At 39.5% G+C, this 23,940-nt stretch overlaps 2 protein-coding genes across 6 annotated transcripts in view; one reads left to right on the plus strand and one right to left on the minus strand.

Annotated features, from left to right (window-relative positions):
• LOC125961818 (metabotropic glutamate receptor 7-like) overlaps positions 1 to 23,940 on the minus strand; it is a 411,772-nt gene that overhangs the window by 33,275 nt on the left and 354,557 nt on the right. The window lies entirely within an intron of this gene.
• LOC125961808 (UDP-N-acetylglucosamine--peptide N-acetylglucosaminyltransferase 110 kDa subunit-like) overlaps positions 14,435 to 23,940 on the plus strand; it is a 250,670-nt gene continuing 241,164 nt past the window's right edge. For 2 of the 5 annotated variants that reach the window (XM_049700832.1, XM_049700829.1), the window contains exons 1-3: positions 14,435 to 17,680; positions 19,161 to 19,325; positions 23,136 to 23,840. In XM_049700832.1, coding sequence (XP_049556789.1) covers positions 14,697 to 17,423 — 2,727 coding nt within the window. In that variant the 5' untranslated portion in view covers positions 14,435 to 14,696 and the 3' untranslated portion in view covers positions 17,424 to 17,680; positions 19,161 to 19,325; positions 23,136 to 23,840. The other 3 variants (XM_049700830.1, XM_049700834.1, XM_049700833.1) reach the window with 3 other exon arrangements.

Raw genomic sequence — 23,940 nt, forward strand, 5'->3', positions numbered from 1 at the left:
CACTGGGCTTCTTAAGATTGATTCTTGTAGTGCTTCAGGAAAGATCACTGAACCAAAAGGATAACGGTGTTTCTGGTTCTGTTGTTAGTGTTCTCCATGGAAACATTGCTGAAGCTTCTGGACTCAATTTCCTTCCCCATGTGTGAATGTCACTGAAAATATCCAACTCCATTCTATCCCCATGTAACTTCAGAAACTAAGCAAAATAAAGACTCAAAATTCATTTCAACTAATGAAATGAATATATAACATAGAATGGAACTGGGAAAATACCTGGTTTAAATTCTGGAAAGTACCAACTATACAATTCTGGATAAGTTGCTTCATCTTGCTTAGTCTAATTTAATGCCCATCTCACAGGATGTTATGATGATTAATTTAATATCTTTGTATAACGTACAGTGTTATGTAATTTCTTCCTGTTTTTCTTGAGTAAATTCATATCCTTAAGCAACTCACTGTAAACAGTAGTTACTTACTTGCTTAAATTACTCTTATCTTCTATTATCAGCTGAATTGTGTCCTGCTCAAGTTACTATGTGGAAGTCTTAACCCCCAATACCTCGTAATATGACTGTATTTGGAGATAAGGCCCTTAAATAGGTAACTGAGGTCAAATGAGGTCAAATGGGTGGGCTCTAATCCAATATGACTGGTGTCCTTATAAAAAGAAAATATTAGGACACAGACATGCACAGAGAGAAGACCATGTGAAGACAGAAGGAAAACATGGCATCTACAAACCAAGAAGAGATACTTGAGAAGAAATCAATCCTGCCGACACCTTATGTCAGATTTCTAGCCTCTAGACCTGTGAGTGAGTAAATTTCTGTTGTTTAACCTCCTCAGTCTCTGGTACTTTGTCATGGCAGCTCTAGGAAACTAATACAACTTTTTATGGCCTCCTTGTCTCATGTTGAAAGTTCAATATTTGGCATCATAGCTAGGAAACAAAAATATCATCTACATTCCTTGTTGTAGTCTTTCTTCCCCATTCTCATTGCTAGTAATTTCCATATTTGGGTCTGTTTTCTGTGCCTTGTAAATAGAACGTTACGCTCATTTCTGGTCTTACTGCTAATATACGGTAAATGTGCAGATACCGAATAGATTTTGGAGAAGTTCAGCATATAGTTGGCACATGTGTGTATGTGTGTGTATTCATATAATTTATACTTTTTCTCTATTTTCTTCCTTTGGTGTGAGCTAAGATTCTCTGCTTTTGTGACGAGTACTCCTGAATACTAATCCCTGAATTTAATTCACCAAAAATTGCCAAAAATAGTAATAATATGGGGAAAGAGAGAGTGATAGAGGGAGAAGAACAAACAGTCAGGCAAGGGCAGTACTGTGAATTATTAGGGTCTTATAATAAGATTATGTTAGTCTAGAGGAAATGACCGTAAATATCATCAGTGAGCCCAGTTGGTCTTTACTGACTGCTAGACACATCCCTGAGTTCTGTTCTTAGTCTCCAACTGTATGATTACTACTGTCTGGAAGTATTATTTGAACAACTAAAGTCACTTAATGGAAAAGGAATATGTCTTTAGAGAATCAACAGTAATTTTTCTATCTGATTAAAAAGGACTGTTGACTGTCTGGAAACCTCAGTCATATTTGTAAGCAGGAAAGCATTGGCTATTAAAAGTGGATGATGTAAAGAGATGAGCAGAAACTTTGGCGATAGGTATACCTGGATTTAATTCTCACTTCTACCGCTTGGTAGCTGGATAGCCTTAGGCAAGTTTCATACCTCCCTGAAATTCACTTAATTCAGTCTGTAAAATGGCATAATAACTTATTATAGCATCCTTTTAGGAATTTTAAATCAGTTATTGAAATAAAAGTACACAATATATAGACAAGTATGGATTCCTCAATAGGTGTTTGACCTTTCATTTCTCCAGTATCCCACCCGCATCAAATAAAGAAAAATACTTTTTAAAATTTACGAATATTTCATTGTTGTAAAGTTAAAGCCATAAAAATAATCAAGTGGCCTACTATCATACTGTTAGAAGAAAAAAAAAAAAGGTGTTCATGAGAGTTCCATATTAGAATACAAGTTTTCCTTAGGCACCTGTTTATGTATGCTATTCTGCTCTTTACAATAAATAATTAAATTTAAAAGACTTAATTCCTCACTTTTAAGACCTTATTAGTTTACAAATTACATATTGACCTATGCTAAATTTTATACCGACCCATGCTAATGAATTCAGTACAGAAAACAAAAAACACTGCACTAAAGCAAATTGTATATATATATTATATATATATGTATATATAAAATATATATACATATATATATCTTAAATGCATTTATATCCTACCGTGTCTCATAAAGCATTGTGGTAACTCACCGGAATACAGACAATCAACTATAATGGCAAAAGCACTTAATATAAACAGTGCCAAGGAAACATAGAAGATGAAGAAAAGATGAGGGAAATGTGAACAGGAGGACGTGTAGTTAATCGAGTTGTATGTTTTGACCCTAAGCTTCTCTGTGTGGGGACTTCCCTGGTGGCACAGTGGTTGGGAATCCTCCTGCCAGTGCAGGGGACATGGGTTCGGGCCCTGGTCTGGGAGGATCCCACATGCCGCGGAGCAACTAAGACCATGCGCCACAACTATTGAGCCTGTGCTCTAGGGCCAATGAGCCACAACTACTGAAGCCCGCGTGCCACAACTACTGAAACCCCAGCTCCTAGAGCCCATGCTCTGCAACGAGAGAAGCCACAGCAATGAGGAGCCCGCACACCACAATGTAGAGTAGCCCCCACTCGCCCCAACTAGAGAAAGCCCATGTGCAGCAACAAAGACCCAACACAGCCAAAAATAAATAAATTTATTAAAAAAAAAAGATTCTCTGTGGATAAAACAACATGTAAATAATTGGTTACAAAGCCACATTATTTGAAGGTGCCAGACTGCACATTAACAGTCTGACACAAAGGGACAGCACAGGAAAACTATTCAAAGATAAAGATTTTTAAATCTTTGCAGTTTGAAACCTTTTAGGGCAAGTATAATGAGCTCGACACACATTTCAACACTCAACATGTTAATCGCATGTTCAAAGCATGTCTCAAAGTCATTGGAAATAGTTGCTGTCTCTGTCTCTGATATGTAAAACAGATCTGTGATGTGTAAAACTCAGGAGGTATTGATATCCACTTTTTGGCATCTGAACAGGAAACAAAGTTGTTTCGCAGTGATAATAAAGAATGAAGTAAATGCACCAGTCAAATAAAAGACAAAGTACTGAGGGAAACGAATCCAACTAAATTCTGGTGACCTGGGGCCTACGGTTGTACACACTGCATGGAAATACCCCAGCCGCCTACTGGCATAGGAGGAAGGGTACTGCTAAGCCCATCACAGTATAATCCTTTTAAATGTCCCTTTCAAGGTTGTCTCCACTCAACACTGAGTATAGGAAATCTTCCCATCAGGCAGAAACACTGGCTGCGCAATGATTGACCAAGAAATTAACACACTAATGAATAAATGATGCTAATTTATTTCTATCCCTGACAACGGGAAACAGCACACACTCTGTGTCAATGGTATGTCCTCTTTCCCACTTTTCTAAATGGTCAATTATGTTTTTCCCTTCATTGCTTTATATCATGTGTGGCAGGCATGATGGGAAATGGCTACCAATGGTTCTGTTATTGATTTCTACCTTCATTTCACTGTGGCTAAAGAAGATACTTTGTATGATTTCAGTTTCTTAACAATGTATTGGTACTTGTATTGTGGCGTAACATATGGTCTTTCCTGGAGAATGTTCCATGTGTACTTGAGAAAAATGTGTATTCTGCTGTTGTTGAGTGGAGTGATCTATATATGGCTGTTAGGTTTAGTTGGTTAAATGTGTTATTCAGTCCCCCTACCTCTCTACTGATCTTCTGTCTAGATGTGTTATCCATTATTGAAAGCAAGGTATTGATCTCCAAGTATGATTTTAGAACTATCTATTTCTTCCTTCAATTCTGTCAATGTCTGCTTCACATATTTGGGGGATGTTTGGTACATATATGTTTATAGTTGTTATATCTTCTTGATAGATTGAACTTGTTATCAACATATAGTGGCCTCCTTTTCCTCTTGTGATAGTTTTTGATTTAAAGTTTATTTTGTGTGATATTAACGTAGCCATCCCAGATCTATCTTCCTTCCTTCCTTTCTTTTTCTCTCTCTCTCTTTCTTTCTTTTTGTTACTATTTGCATGGGATATTTTATTCTGTGCTTTAACTTTCAACTAACTTGTGTCTCTTGAAATCAAGTGAGTTTTTTGCGGGCAGCATATACTTGGATTATGGATGTTTTTAAAGTCCATTCTGCCAATATTTATCTTTTTATTGGAGAGCTTAATCCACTTACTTTTTCAAAAATTACTGATGAGGAAGAACTTAATTCTGTCTGTTTCCTGGTTGTTTTCTGTATGTCTTATGCATTTTTTGCCCTTCATTTACTCCATTACTGACTTCTTCTGTGCTTAGCCGATTTTGTTGTAGTGAACTCTTGATTCCTTTTTCATTTCTTTTTACATATAGTCTATTGATATTTTCTTTGTGGTTATCAAGAAGATTACATTCACCCTTCTAAAGTTCAACCAATATCATTTGAATTGAAACCAACTTCAATAGCACACAGAAACTCTGTTCCTCTACAGTTCCATTCCTCCTCCTTACATTATTGTTGTCACAAATTACACCTTTATACTTTGTGAGCCCAATAACATGGATTTATGATTATTTTATGCATTTGTTTTTTCAATCATGTAAGAAATAAAAAGTAGAGTTACAAGCCAGTAGCACAATACTGGCTTTAGTATCTGCCCATATATTTATCTTTACTGGAGACTTCTATTTCTTTATACAGCTTCGAGTTGCTGGCTAGTGTCCTTTCATTTCAACCTGAAGGTTCAATTTAGCATTTGTCATAGGGCAGTGTTAGGAAGTTGTAAAACAAACGCCCTCAGCCTTTGTTCATCTGGGAATGTGTTAATTTCTCCCTAAGTTTTGAAACCAGTTTGGGCAAATATAGAATTCTTGGTGGACAGTTTTTTTCTTTCAGCACTTTAAATATGTCTGGCCTCTTGCTTCCGTGGTTTCAGATAGGAAATTAGCTATGAATCTTTTTGAGGATCCCTGCTTTGTAACAAATTTGTTTTTTCTTTCTCCTTTGGGAGTAAAGATTCTTTCTCTGTCTTTTGGCATCTGAGAGTTTGATCATACTGTTTCTTGTTGTGGCGTTCCTTGAGTTTCTCTTAGTCCTGAAATCAGGCAAAGATTTACAGCAACCAAACACATACTGAACCAGGGAAGAGGCAATTTGAAAATGGCAGGAAAGCTTTGTGGCATTTTTACTTGCCCTTGCCCCATCTACTCTTAGTGTAGTGATGGTCTTAAAGTGGTGGGGTCTTAATGCAGTGATAGTCTTAAAGTAGCAGCAGACCATTCGTAGTATGGGGCCCTCAATCCTGCTTCAGGAGGGAGCAGAAGAGCCCATACTCTCGGATTATTATGTGTATCTGTTCTAACCTGTCTGGGAGCTACCTGAAGGACTGACACAAGATGCTTATCTCTGTCTTAGCTAACCTGGAACACAGTCTGGAAAAGCAGCGGTCATTGCTCAAAAAAAGTGCAAGGTGAACTGACAAAGCACAGATGGCTGGGGCAGAAGACTGTGCATTGAAATACAATAGACCACATAAGATGCAGGAGCAAAAGTTGGGGGAGATTCTTTGGGAACTTAGAACATACAAAAAGTACACATGTGTCCAGAGAAATTAAGAAAGCCACATGCATACTCAAGATAAGATGCATGTTCTGAAAACACCAGAGGAGTCTCTAAGCTTTTACCATGGGCTGAGCCCTGAACTCAGTGCAGGTCAGCTAAATGTTGAAGGAGTGATCCAGCAATCTGCACAATGGGGAGAGGTGTGTGGTTTTGAGTGTGCATGTGGATGTGCTTGTGTATATTTGTTTTTGTTTGTCTTAGGTGCAGGAATTCAAGGACATCTCTGTCAAAACATTAGCTAAACATGAACTAAAGGAACAGAGACTTCAGTGCCTACATACGATAAGGGGTACACTCATTGCAAAACTAGTTTGGAAAGGTCCCTAAACAAACAGACTACTACAGCCTTCAACAATCAAAAGCCCAGAAAACCCTGGGAAAGTGGGAGAATCTGATTTCCATAGACACCACATTACAATATTTGAAAGCCAAATGTTCCACCAAAAAACTCACAAGGTATACAAAGACATGGAAAAGTATGGTCCATTTAAGAAAACAAATTAATTGATGAAACCATCCCTAAGGAAGCCCAGACTTTTCTCCATTGCATATTCTTGCCTCCTTTGTCATAGATTCATTGACCATAAGTGCATGGGTTTCTTTCTGGGCTCTCTATTCTGTTCCAGTGATGGATGTTTTTGTGCCGGTACCATACTGTTTTGATTACTGTAGGTTTGTAGCACAGTCTGAAGCCAGGGAGCATGATTCCTCCAGTTGTGTTCTTCTTTCTCAAGACTGTTTTAGCTATTCAGGATCTTTTGTGTTTCCATACAAACTTTAAAATTATTTGTTCTAGGTCTGTGGAAAATGCCCTTGATATGTTGATACAGACTGCATTGAATGCGTAGATTTCCTTGGGTATGATGGTCATTTTAACAATATTAATTCTTCCAATCCGTGACCATGGTATATCTTTCCAGCTGTTTGTGTCATCTTTCATTTCTTTTATGAGTGTCATATAGTTTCCTGGGTACAGGTCTTTTACCTCCTTAGGCAGGTTTATTCTTATGTATTTTATTCTTTTTTATGCAATTGTAAATGGGATTGTTTCCTTAATTTCTCTTTCTGATAGTTCACTGTGAGTGTATAGAAATACAAAATTTATATATAGAAATCTGTTGTATCCTGCAAATTTACCAAGTTCATGTTTGAGCTCGAATAGTTTTTTGATGGTGTCTTTCAGATTTTCTATGTATCATGCCATCTGCAAACAGTGACAGTTCTACTTTTTCCTTTCCATTTTGGAGTCCTTTTATTTATTTATTTTTTCTTGTCTGATTGCTGTGGCTAGGACTTCCAAAACTCTGTTCAATAAAAGTGGTGAGAGTGGGCATCCTTGTCTTGTTCCTGATCTTAGGGGAAATGGTTTCAGCTTTTCACCATTGAGTATGTTAGCTATGGGCTTGTCATATATGGCCTTTATTATGTTGAGGTATGTTCCCTGTATGCCCACTTTCTGGAGAGTTTTTACCATGAATGGATATTGAATTTTTTCAAAAGCTTTTTCTGCATCTATTGAGATGATCGTATGGTTTTTAGTCTTCAGTTTGTTACTGTGATGATAAGAGACCTAAGACAGCTACAGAGGCTAGGTGACCTTTCCTTCCCTGAATGGGTAGGTATCCTTGTTCTGCCTTCTAATTGAGTTAGTATCTGAGTAAAGAACTGCCAGGTGTCATTTAGTTCACAATACACTGCTGTGGCAATATAGAAATGAATTTGCCTAAGTCATTTGGCTTTTCTCAATTATAGTAAATGAATATACTGAATGAATACTTCAACTTAAGGAAATGTTCTTAAAAATATATTAATGTAGGCAACTTCAGTGGAGAACTGAAATCAAAACAAAACATTCAGGTAAAGGGTTGAAATAAAAGTACACTCAGTTGTATCCAGTTTCCTCTTGTAAATCTCTCTTTTTAATTTGAGTGGACAGTCACTTGAGAATATCTGACTTGGGGCTAAGGAAATCTAAGCCTTCTTGGCCACACTGTATTCTCTTATGTCATTTACTAAAGACACCAGTTGGGTTGCTGAAGAAAGCGTGGGAAAAATCAATCCCTCACATCCAAAGGGCGGCTCTTGAAAATATGTGTGTTGTTGTAGTTATTTTGCTCTTCTGGCCTCAGAAGTTCTAATCTTAACCTTAACCCCTCATGGAGAGAGACTTTGTAAACCAATTCCCACATTACTCATTATGTGACTGTTGAAAAAGAGAAACCCAGCTCTTTTCCTGTGCTTTCAACCAGTTATCTTCTGCAAAAATCTGTTTGGATTGTTATACCTTAATCTTGCCTGGCAAGGGACTTATGGGAAGGTTCTTATTGTTTGAAAGTTTGGTGCCAGTATCTGCAAAGAAAGAAGAAAGATGTGTTTATGAAACATCCCAATAGTGAAGGTGTGTGAAAGCAACTTTTGAAAAAGTTAATCTGTCAGAGTTTAGCCGTATTATTACATTTTGTTTTATTCATTGAAAATAAATAATTATCAATGAATCCTTTCCAGATTTTCTAGTTTCCCAAAGTTCCCTGTATTCACATTCTAAGAGGAAAAATGGTATTTTAAGTCACTGCTCTCCACCTTATATTATTTATAATCACTCCTCGTGACCTCTTCCTTCCAAGAAACTTGATCCTGAGAAGTGTCCTTTGTTTGTCTTTGTGGAATAAGTGATGAGGATGCATCCTGGAGACCTGTGAGATGTTTAACTTGTGGCATAATGAAACTAGGAGAGTTCTGGAAAGATCTGGAAAGGTGGCTGGTAGAGTGTGGTCAGATGTGGTGGGAGAAGAGAGAGATACAGAGAGAGGGAGAGGAAATTTTCAGAAGGAGAAAATGAAACAAATAATTAAATAAGTTTTGTTGTGTGGTGTGGGACGCAAGCCTTTCTCTCCCCCTTTCCTTCACAATGTCTTTGTTAAAGACTGTGTTTTTCATTAGTTTCACTAAGATAGGATTTGCTGTTTTGTTTGGATACTGAGAATGGACCCATGGAAACAGTTACATTTGGGTTATCTCTGACTGTCTTTAATGAAGAACATAAATATTGGCCACACTATCCATGCACATGCTATCACCATGCCTTTTTTGTTCTCTGTTCATATATCTAAGTCCTCTTCTTTCTTTAAGGTCAATCTCAAATCTCATCTGAAATGTACATTTATTGATAGATTCAACCCATAATGAACTGTCCCTTCTTTGTCCTCCTTAGGCTCTGATTATTTACAAAAACTCATTTTTGAACTTAGAAACTGTCCAATATGATATATTAGTTATTTCACCAGCATATGTTATATGCTCAACACAATTATACACTTTTGTGGGGCTGGGATCATACATTCTGTAATTTTTCTCAGTACTTACACTTACTTTGATAAAAAGCGCATTCATTCATCTAAACATCATTTATTGGGTGTTAATTAAATATCTCAACTCAGTAAATATTGTTTGAATGAATGCATGCATGAATGAGGGAGTGTGCAATAGGTAGCCTAATGTACCGCCCAATCTGAGAAAACCAAAAACATAAACACAAAAGCAAGCCAAAAAGTGGACCAGGACTTTCTGTAAAATATCCTGCTTTTTGTTGGATGATGCCATGAAAATCAAGATGCTCCTGAAAGGTCTTAATAGCTGACCAAGAATAGTAAACAATTGAAATTCTCTCAGGCTTCTTCAACCCTATCACTGGACACATTTATACCTCTCAGGAGTGGTATTAAAAGAAGAGATTAATAAAGCTTTTATAGATGAGTTGATAAATCTCTAAATATTTAAGTCTTCATTGCCTCCTAGGTTCTCTCTATTTTGGGTTTCCAAAAGATTTCAATAAACCACAGGATAATTAAAAATTAGACATTATCTTTCTTACCTTGATGTTTTTTGATGGTAAACACCTTTTTATTGTCTCCATAGTGCTGCCTAGTTTCCACCAGTACAGTACTTAAGTGAATTTTGCTCTGGATGTTGAATATTACTTAAATAACTAAAGTAACTTCCTCAGAATTATTATTCTATTCTGGTTAGGATACTATCTGCTCTGGTTTGTTAAAATTTCCCTTTAGAGTGGTTTTAATTTTGTTTCTGATAGGGTCCTAGGGTTTACTGCCACACCCATCCTGCATCTGTTTTTCTTTGAATTACTCTCCTTGCAGTTTCTGATTCATACAGGGCCTTACAGGTTAGTGACAACCTGGCCATCACAACGCTGGGAAGGAGAGGCCTACTTTTCAGAGGTGTTGATGTTTTCTGTACCTGAAGGTTTTCAAGAGATATCAATCTTCCTCACCACCGCCCTTGGCCCTCTTAATGGACTAAGCAGTTCCTCATGAAATTTCTGTGGGATATCTGTACCAACTTCTCAATATTGTTCCCTCCTGAGTCTATAAATTCCTGGCCTCAAGGTAATGTTAGATTTCTAGCTCCAGCCCCTATTTACATAAGGCCTATACTAAGGAACGGAACCCACAGACATCAGTCCGCTCTTCTTTCTCTGGATTTAATTTCTCTGTTACTTTCTGAAACACGCAGGTGTTCCTTTCTTTCTTTTAATCTCAGCTATGTCCTTTTAACTTTTTCAAAATTGACCCAGAATTTACGTGTGTCTCCAGTAAGAGTACATTAAATTGAGCTTAGTCTGTTATTCTACTGGCATATTTGAGATCCAGATAATTTGCTACTTAACTGGATTCAATGACCTGTATATTTCAGGCATCTAACACTTACCATGTTCCAAATTTCCCTCCTTATAGTTAGTAATTTTCTTGGGAATCTGGATGAGATTAAATGGAATAAAGTTAGTGAGTGGCCCAGGAATGCCTGAAAGTTTGTTTGTCAGAGTGGCCAGGGAAAGTTAAGCAAGGAAGAAAAGCAAATGAAAAACAGAATCCCATTATTATGGCTGAGTTTACTCCCAGGATTCCATGCAGAGCTCTCTGTAGAGCTGGGTTGGGTTATAATTTATGCCAGAGCTCTACGTGGGGCTGACACCATCTCATGCCAAGCTCTCAGTTCTGGGCTAACGTCATCTCTGGTCCACTCTGTGGAGTGGAAACTTTGGAGGAATGGCCAATGTGTTCCGCGGTGTAGGAAGAGGGAACTTGTGAATGTGACTTTCTAAATTGTGGAGGAACTAACCACTGTAAATGTGCCTTGAACTATGTTGTTTAATTTGACCAGTCAGATCAATGACTTTCCCCTTGAATGAAATGCTGCTACGTATATGAGCAGAAAAACAAAACTGGTATAAGGAATAGATAGCTAGTGGGAAGCTTCCGCATAGCACAGGGAGATGCGCTCGGTGCTTTGTGACCACCTAGAGGGGTGGGATAGGGAGGGTGGGAGGGAGGGAGATGCAAGAGGGAGGAGATATGGGGACATATGTATAACTGATTTACTTTGTTATAAAGCAGAAACTAACACACCATTGTAAAGCAATTATACTCCAATAAAGATGTTACCAAAAAAACTGGTATAAGGAGATGGAGAGACTGGGAGTCTTATTTTCCCACCAATTAACTTTGCCTCTGACCATGACCTTCCCTTTGAGTCTCCTAGACCTTGGGGATGATCGCAGCCCCTTGGGTTGGGTGACGGCAACCCCATCTTCACTAGAACCTCTATAGTTAACTTTGATTTTTCCCACTCCGTCTATCCATCCCATGTGTGCAGTCAGACATTTGATCTTGGACTTTTCCTGACAAAATATGCTTGAATATAACCATTTCTTTTCACTCCCACTGCTACTGCTATTGTCACTGCCTTAACTAGGGCTTTATCTTTAAGTTCTTTATATAAATATATAAATACCTATATATAAATATAATATACAAATAAATAAAATATAATATTAATTCTGATGATTTTAAAGTCTTTTCTTGATAAAGACTTTTCCTGATAAAGACACACAATATCTTATATAAATATTTTTGTATTATCTGTTCTTAGAATTTTAGCCATATGATTCTATCTCTTGGTTTGTCTAGAACTTTTTGATTGAATGCTGGCTATTTTATTTGGCTTTTTTTGTTTTTCTCAGTGGAAACGTTGTTTTGCTTCCAAATATTTTATTCTACCTGGAAGTAGCAAATCTTCCAATAACAATTTTTTAAATGCTTTCAAATATCAATACTATAGGTGTCACAAAATCTAGAAAAATGACATTTAAAAATTAACTACTGCCAGATGTGTCTCTATAAAACTTTTCCCCCACTCTTGTAGCTATATATTCTTTAACTGCCTCCTCATACGACAGTTTATGTATTTTCGAAATAAAATTTTAAGAAATAAACTTCGTAGTTTTTAGACATAGATTTCTTGTAGCATGGTTGATTAGAATTTGCTTCTAGTTATTAATAGTTTAGAAAAGTTTATTTCAGCTTCACAATTTATTATTGATAATGTCACATTAATTTTCATTGTTAACTTTGAGAAAACCTCTATGGATTACTTCCTCATAAGTATTTACTATTATCAATGCATTACTGATTTCAGTACTGCTATAGGTTTGTGCATTACAGGGATTCTGATAAAATACTCATTCATACCATTCCATTACACACATTGTTGATGGAGTATATTCATTCATTCATTCATTCATTCATTTATTTATTTATTTTTGGCTGTGTTGGGTCTTCGTTGCTGTGCGCAGGCTTTCTCTACTTGCAGGGACTGGGGGCTACTCTTCGTTGCGGTGCACAGGCTTCTCATTGCGGTGGCTTCTCTTGTTGCAGAGCACGGGCGCTAGGCACGGAGGCTTCAGTAGTTGTGGCTCGCAGGCTCAATAGTCGTGGCTCACGGGCTCTAGAGCGCAGGTTCCGTAGTTGTGGCACACCGGCTTAGTTGCTCCGTGACATGTGGGATCTTCCCGGACCAGGACTCGAACCCTTGTCCCCTGCATTGGCAGGTGGCTTCTTAACCACTGCGCCATCAGGGAAGCCCCTGGAGTATATTCTTGACAGAAGAAAATTTCCATTTTGACTAAGCATTGATGAGAACTGAATCTTTGACTTATCTTTCACATGCCTGATGATTGAAATAATTTTCCACAGATTAGCTTCTGGTTTTCTACTTTTCAGTTCTTTTTTTCTTCTTCAAATCACATGCTTTGAGAGCTGTGAAGTGCAAGACATGGCTATATTGTAAGGTGGGTTTTGTCCTTATGCTTCTGTGTCTTGTGCTAGGTTAAGTCAGTAGAGTAGTCAGTATGAGTACTGGAAGTTATTCCTGTAATGCGATAGTATATAGTCAATTACATATGGCGGTGTCTGAAAATCACATAATAGCCTCACTTAAAACATCTCCTTAGGGCTTCCCTGGTGGCGCAGTGGTTGAGAGTCCACCTGCCGACGCAGGGGACACAGGTTCGTGTCCCGGTCCGGAAAGATCCCACATGCCGCGGAGCGGCTGGGCCCGTGAGCCATGGCCGCTGAGCCTGTGCGTCCAGAGCCTGTGCTCCACAACGGGAGAGGCCACAACAGTGAGAGGCCCGCGTACCACAGAAAAAAGATAATCTCCTTAGCCAGATTTCAAAAAAGCCTGTGGCCATTCCAATACGATCCAACATAGCGGAATATGATAGAAGGAAAATTGGCAAAGAAAGAGACGCTGGTCTTACCTGATGGAAGTTAAAATATCTCACTTTTGACAATTTTGCAAAAACTTATAATTCCATGAACTAATTTCTAGGGTTCTTCATAGGACCTAAAAAGGAACCCATAGAGTTGTGGAAGAACAATAGAAGCTGCTGTGATGAGAAGCCCAGGCACCGCAACAAAGAGTAGCCCCCGCTCGCCACAACTAGAGAAAGTCTGCACGCAGCATTGAAGACCCAACGCAGCCAAAATAAAAATAAATAAATAAAGATAAATAAATTTAATTTTAAAAAAGTAATACTCAGGTTTGAGGCATGAGAAGTATGATGAGGAGAAATTAGCTAATCCTTTCAGAACTTTTAAAATATCAAACTCAGTCTCTAAGATTTTAGCATTATATACAACATTGGTTACTTATTAGTGGTTTGGGAAGGCCAATTTAAAATTTTCTGATCTTACCGTATTGAAATTCACGGCCCTAATGTTTTCCACATTGACTATATGAATGATGAAGTAAAGTCAATCATGTATTTCCTTTCCAACTGGACAGAAAACAAAATTTTGAAAAGTGTTTGGACTACTGACTTCTGATTTCTTCTAAGGCAAGTGTATAGGTAATTTTTATTCCCTGATTAGGAGAAGAATGGTGGAAGAGGGCAGGGTTAAGAATTAAGATTTCAAGAGCGTGAGAGGTAGATGGCCAACCAGAGTTCCTAAGGTTCGGTGCCTGTAACTGTTGCCGCTGCTTAAGCCTGCCAAAGCAGTGGTACGGCTGCTGCCCTCGTATTTGCTACCTCTAGAAACATTCTTGCCAGTAGTGGCGGCAGCGGGACTCAATTACCCCCTTTTCTCACTCTCTCCAGAAGCTCCAGATGGCGTCTTCTGTGGGCAACGTGGCCGACAGCACAGAACCAACGAAACGTATGCTTTCCTTCCAAGGGTTAGGTGAGTTGGTACATCGAGAGTATCAGGCAGGAGATTTTGAGGCAGCTGAGAGACACTGCATTGCAGCTGTGGAGACAAGAGCCAGACAATACTGGAGTACTTTTATTACTTTCATCTCTACACTTCCAGTGTCGAAGGCTGGACAGATCTGCCCACTTTAGTACTCTGGCAATTAAACAGAACCCTCTTCTGGCAGAAGCCTATTCGAATTTGGGGAATGTGTACAAGGAAAGAGGGCAGTTGCAGGAAGCAATTGAGCATTACCGGCATGCATTGCATCTCAAACCAGATTTCATCGATGGTTATATTAACCTGGCAGCCACTTTGGTAGCAGCAGGCGACATGGAAGGGGCAGTACAAGCTTACGTCTCTGCTCTTCAGTGCAATCCTGATTTGTACTGTGTTCGCAGTGACCTGGGGAACCTGCTCAAGGCCCTGGGTCGCTTGGAAGGAGCCAAGGCATGTTATTTGAAAGCAATGGAGACGCAACCGAACTTTGCAGTAGCTTGGAGTAATCTTGGCTGTGTTTTCAATGCACAAGGGGAGATTTGGCTTGCAATTCATCACTTTGAAAAGGCTGTCACCCTTGACCCCAATTTTCTGGATGCTTATATCAATTTAGGAAATGTCTTGCAAGAGGCATGGATTTTTGACAGAGCTGTGGCAGCTTACCTTTGTGCCCTAAGCTTGAGCCCAAATCATGCAGTGGTACATGCCAATCTGGCTTGTGTATACTATGAGCAAGGCCTGATAGATCTGGCAATAGACACCTACAGGCGAGCTATTGAATTGCAACCACATTTCCCTGATGCTTACTGCTACCTAGCCAAGGCTCTGGAAGAGAAGGGCAGTGTTGCCGAAGCAGAAGAGTGTTATAATACAGCTCTGCGGCTGTGTCCCACCCATGCAGACTCTCTGAATGACCTAGCCAATATCAAAGGAGACCAGGGAAACTTTGAAGAGGCAGTTCGCTTGTATTGTAAAGCATTAGAAGTCTTCGCAGACTTTGCTGTTGCCCATTCAAATTTAGCAAGTGTATTGCAGCAGCAGGGAAAACTGCAGGAAGCTCTGATGCATTATAAGGAGGCTGTTCGAATCAGTCCTACCTTTGCTGATGCCTACTGTAACATGGGAGACATTCTAAAGGAGATGCAGGATGTTCAGGGAGGCTTGCAGTGTTATACTCGTGCCATTCAGATTAACCCTGCACTTGCGGATGCCCACAGCAATCTGGCTTCCATTCACAAGTATTCAGGGAATATTCCAGAAGCAATTGCTTCTTATCGCACTGCTCTGAAGCTTGAACCTGATTTTCCTGACGCTTATTGTGATTTGGCTCATTGCCTGCAGATTGTCTGTGATTGGACAGACTATGATGAGCGAATGAAGAAGTTGGTCAGCATTGTGGCTGACCAGCTGGAGAGGAATCGGTTGCCTTCTGTGCAGCCTCATCATAGTATGCTCTATCCTCTTTCTCATGGCTTCAGGAAGGCTATTGCTGAGAGCCATGGGAACCTCTGCTTGGATGAGATCGGTGTCCTTCATAAACCACCGTACGAACATCCAAAAGACTTGAAGCTCAGTGATGGTCGACTGCGTGTAGGATACGTGAGTTCTGACTTTGGGAATCATCCTACTTCTCATCTTATGCAGTCTATTCCAGGCATGCACAATCCTGATAAATTTGAGGTATTCTGTTATGCCCTGAGCCCAGATGATGGCACAAACTTCCGAGCGAAGGTGATGGCAGAAGCCCATCATTTCATTGATCTTTCTCAGATTCCGTGCAATGGGAAAGCAGCTGATCGCATCCATCAAGATGGTATACACATCCTTGTAAATATGAATGGTTATACCAGGGGTGCTCGAAATGAACTCTTTGCTCTCAGGCCAGCTCCTATTCAGGCAATGTGGCTGGGCTACCCTGGGACCAGTGGCGTGCTTTTCATGGATTATATCATCACTGATCAGGAAACTTCACCTGCTGAAGTTGCTGAGCAGTATTCTGAGAAACTGGCTTATATGCCCCATACTTTCTTTATTGGCGATCATGCTAATATGTTCCCTCACCTGAAGAAGAAGGCAGTCATCGATTTTCAGTCCAATAGGCACATTTATGACAATCGGATTGTGCTGAATGGCATCGACCTCAAAGCATTTCTTGATAGTCTCCCAGATGTGCAGATTGTCAAGATGAAATGTCCTGATGGAGGAGACAACGCAGACAGCAGTAATACGGCTCTTAATATGCCTGTCATTCCTATGAATACTATTGCAGAGGCAGTTATTGAAATGATTAACAGAGGACAAATTCAGATAACAATTAATGGATTCAGTCTTAGCAATGGACTGGCAACTACCCAGATCAACATTAAGGCTGCCACTGGAGAGGAGGTTCCCCGTACCATTATTGTAACCACACGTTCTCAGTACGGGTTACCGGAAGATGCCATTGTGTACTGTAACTTCAATCAGTTATATAAAATTGACCCATCTACTTTGCAGATGTGGGCAAATATTCTGAAGCGTGTTCCCAATAGTGTACTGTGGCTGTTGCGTTTTCCAGCAGTAGGAGAACCTAATATTCAACAGTACGCACAAAATATGGGCCTTCCCCAGAACCGTATCATTTTTTCACCTGTTGCTCCTAAAGAGGAACATGTTCGGAGAGGCCAGCTGGCTGATGTCTGCTTGGACACTCCACTCTGTAATGGACACACCACAGGGATGGATGTCCTTTGGTCAGGGACACCCGTGGTGACTATGCCAGGAGAGACTCTTGCTTCCCGAGTTGCAGCTTCCCAGCTCACTTGTTTAGGCTGTCTTGAGCTTATTGCTCAAAATAGACAAGAATATGAAGACATAGCTGTGAAACTGGGAACTGATCTAGAATACCTGAAGAAAATTCGTGGCAAAGTCTGGAAGCAGAGAACATCTAGCCCTCTGTTCAACACCAAACAATACACGATGGACCTAGAGCGGCTCTATCTACAGATGTGGGAGCATTACGCAGCTGGCAACAAACCTGATCACATGATTAAGCCTGTTGAAGTCACTGAGTCGGCCTAAATAATGACTGTGTGCACAGGAGAATTACCCTGTACCTGAGCCTCAACCTTCTGGGGGAAAGGGAACTACTTTTTCCTTATCTGTACAATACCATGCTGCAGATGGGTGACAGACAATGATAAGAAATAGCACAGCCAGACTTGCTTCCTGCATGATCATGATCACGATAGGGAGAGACACAAGAGATGGGAAACTGCTGTTCCACAAGGAGTCTCCATAGAATTTTGCAGCAGCCAGGTGTCTGGAAGGTCTGGAAGGTAAGTCTGGAAGGTCTGATCTCCCTTGGTCTTCCATGGGATGGATGGTTAGTGTGGAAGGGAGATAGAGATTGCCCAGCCGTTTTGTGATTATCATGGATTGATTGAGTCTTCTGAATTAATATTTTTCTTTATATTTTGGGTATTGGAGCTTTTAAAAATGTTTGGTTTCAGGTATTTTTATTCATGTGAAGTGTGTATGATTCTCTTGAGATAAGGTTTTAAGCTAAAATATTCCTTGTTTTAGTTTCTGAACTCTACAGATAAATGGGGACTTTGCTGGTGTAGTCTTTTTATAGGTTTTGTAAACCACTTGAGCTTATATCAGTCATTTTAGTGTCTGACATAATGTTCGGAACTATCAGTGCTTTGTTGGTTTATAGATGATGGCTTAAATTCTTTTCCTGGTCCGTTTCCTTCTTCCCTTCCCCCCACTTTAAAAATTCTCCTGTAACTTGGCTAACAAAAAAACAAGTCTGATTCAAAACCTCCCAGAGTGTTTCTCTTAACCGCATCATCTGGTGCCAAATGAAGATTCTTAGGAGTGATTATTAATTCTGAAGGGCACAGTTGTGGTACTGTCACTGATGATAATAATAATGGATTTTTGGCCTAGAGTTTTGACCTATTTCACCAGTGTTTTACCGTTGACTGCCCCTCTATGCTGCTTCCAAAAGTGATAGTGTGTGTTAAGATTTTTACTTTCATTTCTAATGTTTGTTTGTTTTAGTGAGTCCTGTTCTTCCTTTTTCTTTCAGCAGAAATGAAATCCCAGGTAAGTATAAGTATTCAAATATTTGATCAGTAAGTCACAGTTATCTCCAGTACATTAAATAACTTTCATCAAAAAACATGTTATAGGTAAAAAGCTCTGAAGGACCAGCTATGTATATGATAATTATGTTTCAGACCTTCTAGGGTATTATATATAATAACTTGTCTTCTGGACGTGGTCTTGAAGTCTTTATGGATGCAGCCTCGGTAGTAGCGAACTGCACTGCTACTTGGTTTGGAGTACAAATTAGACTTTAGCCCTCCTGGAGGTTGAGTTTTTGGTATTGAAAACCATAGGAATGAAATTATTGTATTTCAACAAAGGATCGAGGGCTTGAGGCTTAAACAAGGCAACATACGTGTGGGAAGCAGTCAGCCTTGAGGGCAGGTAAGGACATGCCAGGCATGCGGCCGCTGCTCGAAGGGACTGTCCCTACTTGTTCCCCTCCTTGTTCCATTCCATGGGAGATAAATCACCAGGGCCCAGAGATCAGAAAGAATGTAAAATGAGACAAGCAAAGCTGTCTCCCCCCTGCACGTGCAGGTTATTTTTGATGCTTCTGGGTTTATGGGTTTCCTCCCAGGGAAGTTTATCTTGAGCCGAGACAGTCTGTAGATAATGTAAACCACCATCTGGCAACCTTCCGATTTCTAGTCTAGATAATCTGCAACTGTAGCATAATACAATGTGCCTTGCAACCATCAGTTGTCTTGGTCCTTCTGACCCCACCCGTCGGTGCTACTTCAGTTCCTTACCCCTTCCCTTCTGACCCTGGGCGGTGAGATCCTCTTTCTCCGGCTGGTCCGCGGCAAGTGGCACTCGAACAGGGACCTGAAGCGTGAAGGCAATTAAAAGAAAAAGAAAGTGCAGGTAAGAGAACCCTTATGCAAAATATGTGTGGCCACCAGTAAAAGTGAAACGAATAGAGGCATAAGGCAATAGTCAGAAGTAAAATAAGATGGGGCAAAAGGGCTCAAAGATGTATGAATTATTTGCTCAGGTTTTACTTTTGATGCTTAAAGCTCGGGGTAATAAAGTTTCTGAACTTTATTGTTGACTGAATTTTTACAGCATATCCATGGTGTATCTCCCTGGTTTCCTGATGGTGGCTCTGTTGACATAGAAATCTGGCAGAAGGTTGGAGAAGATTTAAAAAATTATTACGAGTCTCGAGGGCCTACTCATACTCCTGTTGTTACATATAGTTTGTGGAATCTGATAAAAATATGTTTAGATGCTTCTCATGATAGTGTTGATTTGAATGTAAAGTCAGAAAAACATAAGCCTCTGACAGAAGGAGAGACTGTATTAACTACTGTGTCGCCACTTCCTAAACCGAAAGAGCTAATTAATTTCAATAGTTTAGATGAAGAGGAACATTTTGACTTAACAGATGAGGCTTGTAAACATAAAAGGAGAACTATCCTGAGGATGGTTTTCTAATGGCTGTGATAGATAAGTCAGTGAAAAAGCTGCAGGTTAATAAGGACTGTCTTCCTCAAAAATCTACATCTGTAAAAATGCTGAGTCCCTTGCAGCGCGCTGTACAAGGAGCCATAAAACGAGGAGAAGATCCTATTTTCTGTTGTCCCGTCATAGAAAGACCTGGTCCTAATAATCCTCAACAAGCTACTAGGGAGCATCAGGCTCTCCCTTGGAAAGTTTTGAAAGATTGAAAATCTGCCTGTGCTCAATATGGGCCCACTGCTCCTTTTACTACTGCTATGGTTGACAGGAGAAGCTCTTCCCCCCGCTGATTGGAAGTCTATTGCACGAGCTTGTTTAAATGGTGGAGATTATTTAATATGGAAGTTTGATTTTTATGAACGGGCTGCTGAACAAGCAGAAAAGAATGCTGCCCATAATATTCCAGTTGATTATCATATGCTGATTGGGGAAGGACAATATCTTTCTTTACAAGATCAATTAACTTATCCCTTTGTTGCTTATCCTCAAATAAATCATTTGGCATTACAAGCCTGGAGGAAATGTCCTTCTACACACAAAACTGAAGATCTTTCAAAACTTAGACAGGGACCTGATGACCCATACGCTGATTTTGTAGATAGGTTGTCACAGGCGGTGGGGAGACTCATTGTGGACGGACTCACTGGTACAATTGTAGTTAAGCAACTTGCTTTTGAAAATGCTAATAATGAGTGTCAGGCTGCGATTCGACCTTGGAGAAAACGGGGAACATTGGAGGCTTATATTCGCCCTTGTGCAGGCATTGGGCCTACTTACATACAGGGTGCTGCTGTGGCTGCAGCATTAACTAACGTGGGGTTTAAAAACAATCAAAAGAAAACAAAGACTTGTTTTAAATGCGGAAAGGGCAGGTCCTTTTGCTAGAGAATGTAGATCTTTTAATTCTAACCCTAGTCCTTCCTTCCCTACTCAGAAACCTCCAGATGGTCAGAAAATCCCTGGTTTATGCCCTACCTGCAATAGGGGAAAACATTGGGCACAAGATTGTTGCTCAGTGGCCCACAAGGATGGGCCACCACTGTCGGGGAATTCCTCCCGGGGCCTTCCCCGGCCCCAACAAATAATAAGGGCAATGTCTGTGTATCCTCCTCAAATTATCAATCAGACATTAACCAAAAACAAAAACATACAATATCCTCGCTCTCCAGAGCAACACCAGGAAGCGCAGGACTGGAGCTCAGTACCTCCGCCCGATATGTATTAACTCCTGAAATGGGTCCTCAGGCCCTCTCTACGGGCATCTGTGGACCTTTACCCAAGGGTTTGATGGGACTATTATTGGGAAGAAGTAGTGTCGCCATGAAAGGTTTAACTGTTATGCCAGGAGTCATAGATTCTGACTACGAAGGAGAAATAAAAGTCATGGCACAAACTATTAAAAATATAATAACTATTTCTCCTGGTGATAAAATTGCACAATTGCTACTTTTGCCCTTTGTACCTCATGGACAAATTTTACAACATCAAAAGAGAGAAACAAAGGCTTTTGGATCGTCTAATGCTGCCTACTGGATTCAGAAGATAGGGAAAGAACGTCCAGAAATGAAATGAACCATTAATGGAAAGGTTTTTTCAGGTTTGTTAGACACTGGAGCTGATGTCTCTGTTATGACGCAGGTACACTGGCCTAAACGTTGGCCCATTAGTCCTGCTATTACAGAACTTCACGGAATAGGACAAAGTTCTTCTCCTATGCAAAGTAGTCAGTTTTTTTTTATGGCAAGATAGGGAGGGCCATTCAGGATATTTCCAGCCTCATGTTTTGCCTGGGCTGCCTTTAAACCTCTGGGGCCGAGATATATTAAAAGAAATGGGAGTATTACTTTATAGTCCAAACTCTCAAGTCTCTAATATGATGTTGTATCAAGGATTTCTTCCCACAAAAGGGCTGGGAACAAATCAACAAGGAACTGTCAGTCCTATTGATGTGAAAATAAAAAATGATAGACAAGGTTTGGGTTTTTCTTAGGCGCCTTGGATTCTCCACTCACTGCTGATCCAATTACTTGGCTGACTGATGACCCTGTATGGGTGGACCAATGGCCCCTCACAAAGGAGAAATGAGAAGCTGCAGAACAATTAGTACTGGAACAATTAGGGCATTTAGAAATTTCCAGTAGTCCTTGGAATACTCCTATTTTTATTATCAAGAAAAAATCTGGAAAATATAGGTTATTACAGGATCTAAGAGCTGTTAATAAAACTATGCTAATAATGGGAGCTCTTCAACCAGGCCTACCCTCTCCAACAGCCATACCACACAATAATCATCTTTTAGTTATAGATTTAAAAGATTGTTTTTTCACTATTCCTTTGTTTCCTGAAGATAGAAAACATTTTGCTTTTAGCTTGCCTTCCTTAAATTTTAAGGAACCCATGAGGAGATTTCAATGGAAAGTATTGCCTCAGGGCATGGCAAATAGTCCTACATTATGCCAAAAATATGTGGCTCAGGCCTTGACTCCTGTGAGAAAAAGGTTTCCATCGTTATATCTCATACATTATATGGATGATATACTTTTAGCCACTGATAATATTTATTAGAGACTGCTTTTCAATTTTTACAACAGTCCTTACAATCATTTGGCTTGGTCATTGCCTCAAAAAAAATTCAAAGACAATCTCCATTTTTTATATTTGGGAAAATATATTGATAACACTACTATTAGGCCTCAAAAACTGCAAATTCGAGTTGATAATTTAAAAACATGAAATGCTTTTCAAAAATTACTTGGAGATATTAATTGGCTAAGGCCTTCCTTAAAACTTACTACTGCTCAATTACAGCCTTTGTTTGATATTCTTAAAGGTGATCAGATCTTTCTTCTTCACGCTCTATGACTCCAGAAGGATTTCAAGCTTTACAAATAGTCAGTAGATCTATCAGTTCTACACAATTAACTAGAATTCATACTCACCTTCCAATTTTCTTAATAATTTGTCCAACTCCTCATGTGACTACTGCCGTCTTATGGCAAACTGTTGGAATTATTGAATAGATTCATATGAAAACTACACCCTCTAAAGTTATTAACCCTTATTATGAACTTATTAGTAATTTAATAATGCAAGGTAGAACTAGATGCTTACAACCTATAAGTATAGAACCTTCTCAAATTATTATCCCTTATTCAGTTAGTCAACAAAATTGGCTTTTTCAACATAGTAATGAATGGGGTCTTGCTCTTGCAGGATTTTCAGGTACCTTGGAACGCCATTACCCTGCTGATAAATTGATCCAATTCAGCAAACTTAACTCATATCTTTCCTTCTATAATTAGGCAACAGCCTGTTCCTCATGTACCTTTGGTTTTTACGGACGGTTCTTCTTCAGGAGTGGCTACTGTAATCATTGACCACAGAACAAACCTCGTTAAAGAAACTTCCTTGACTTCAGCTCAACGTGTTGAACTGTATGCTGTCATTATGTCTTTTAAACATTTGCCTTCTATATCTTTTAATTTGTTTTCTGATAGTAAATATCTTATTAGCTTGTGATTTCTTCTGGAGACTGCGAGCATAGGACATACTAATGACCCTGAATTATCATCCTCTTTTTGTTTGCTTCAACAGCTTATTCGTTCCCATGATGGTCCTGTTGCAGGTCTGTATATCCGTGCTCATTCTAACTTGCCTGGTCCATTGACTAAACTTAATGCGACTGCAGATGTTTTAACTCGATCTAAACGTGATCTTTATCCTGTACATTTTCCTCCCAAGAATAGAGTTGAAGTTACTCCTCCTCCTCAATCTCTTTTCCCTAAAGCAGGACAGGTCCCAATTTACCGTACTCCTCCTTTCCGTTCGTCATGCTGTCAAGAATGGCTAATGTACTGCATTCATTATCTTCATACTCTTGATACTCATGGTCCATGTCCTGGACACCCTCATATTATGGTAAGTTATGATCAAACTGCTTCACAAGCAGCACAGCCGTTGCACGCTTTACACCGTCAGTCGGCGGCTACATTACACACACAATTTTCCCTTACTGGTG

Source organism: Orcinus orca, chromosome 17 (assembly GCF_937001465.1).
Source record: "Orcinus orca chromosome 17, mOrcOrc1.1, whole genome shotgun sequence".
Taxonomy (NCBI): Eukaryota; Metazoa; Chordata; class Mammalia; order Artiodactyla; family Delphinidae; genus Orcinus; species Orcinus orca.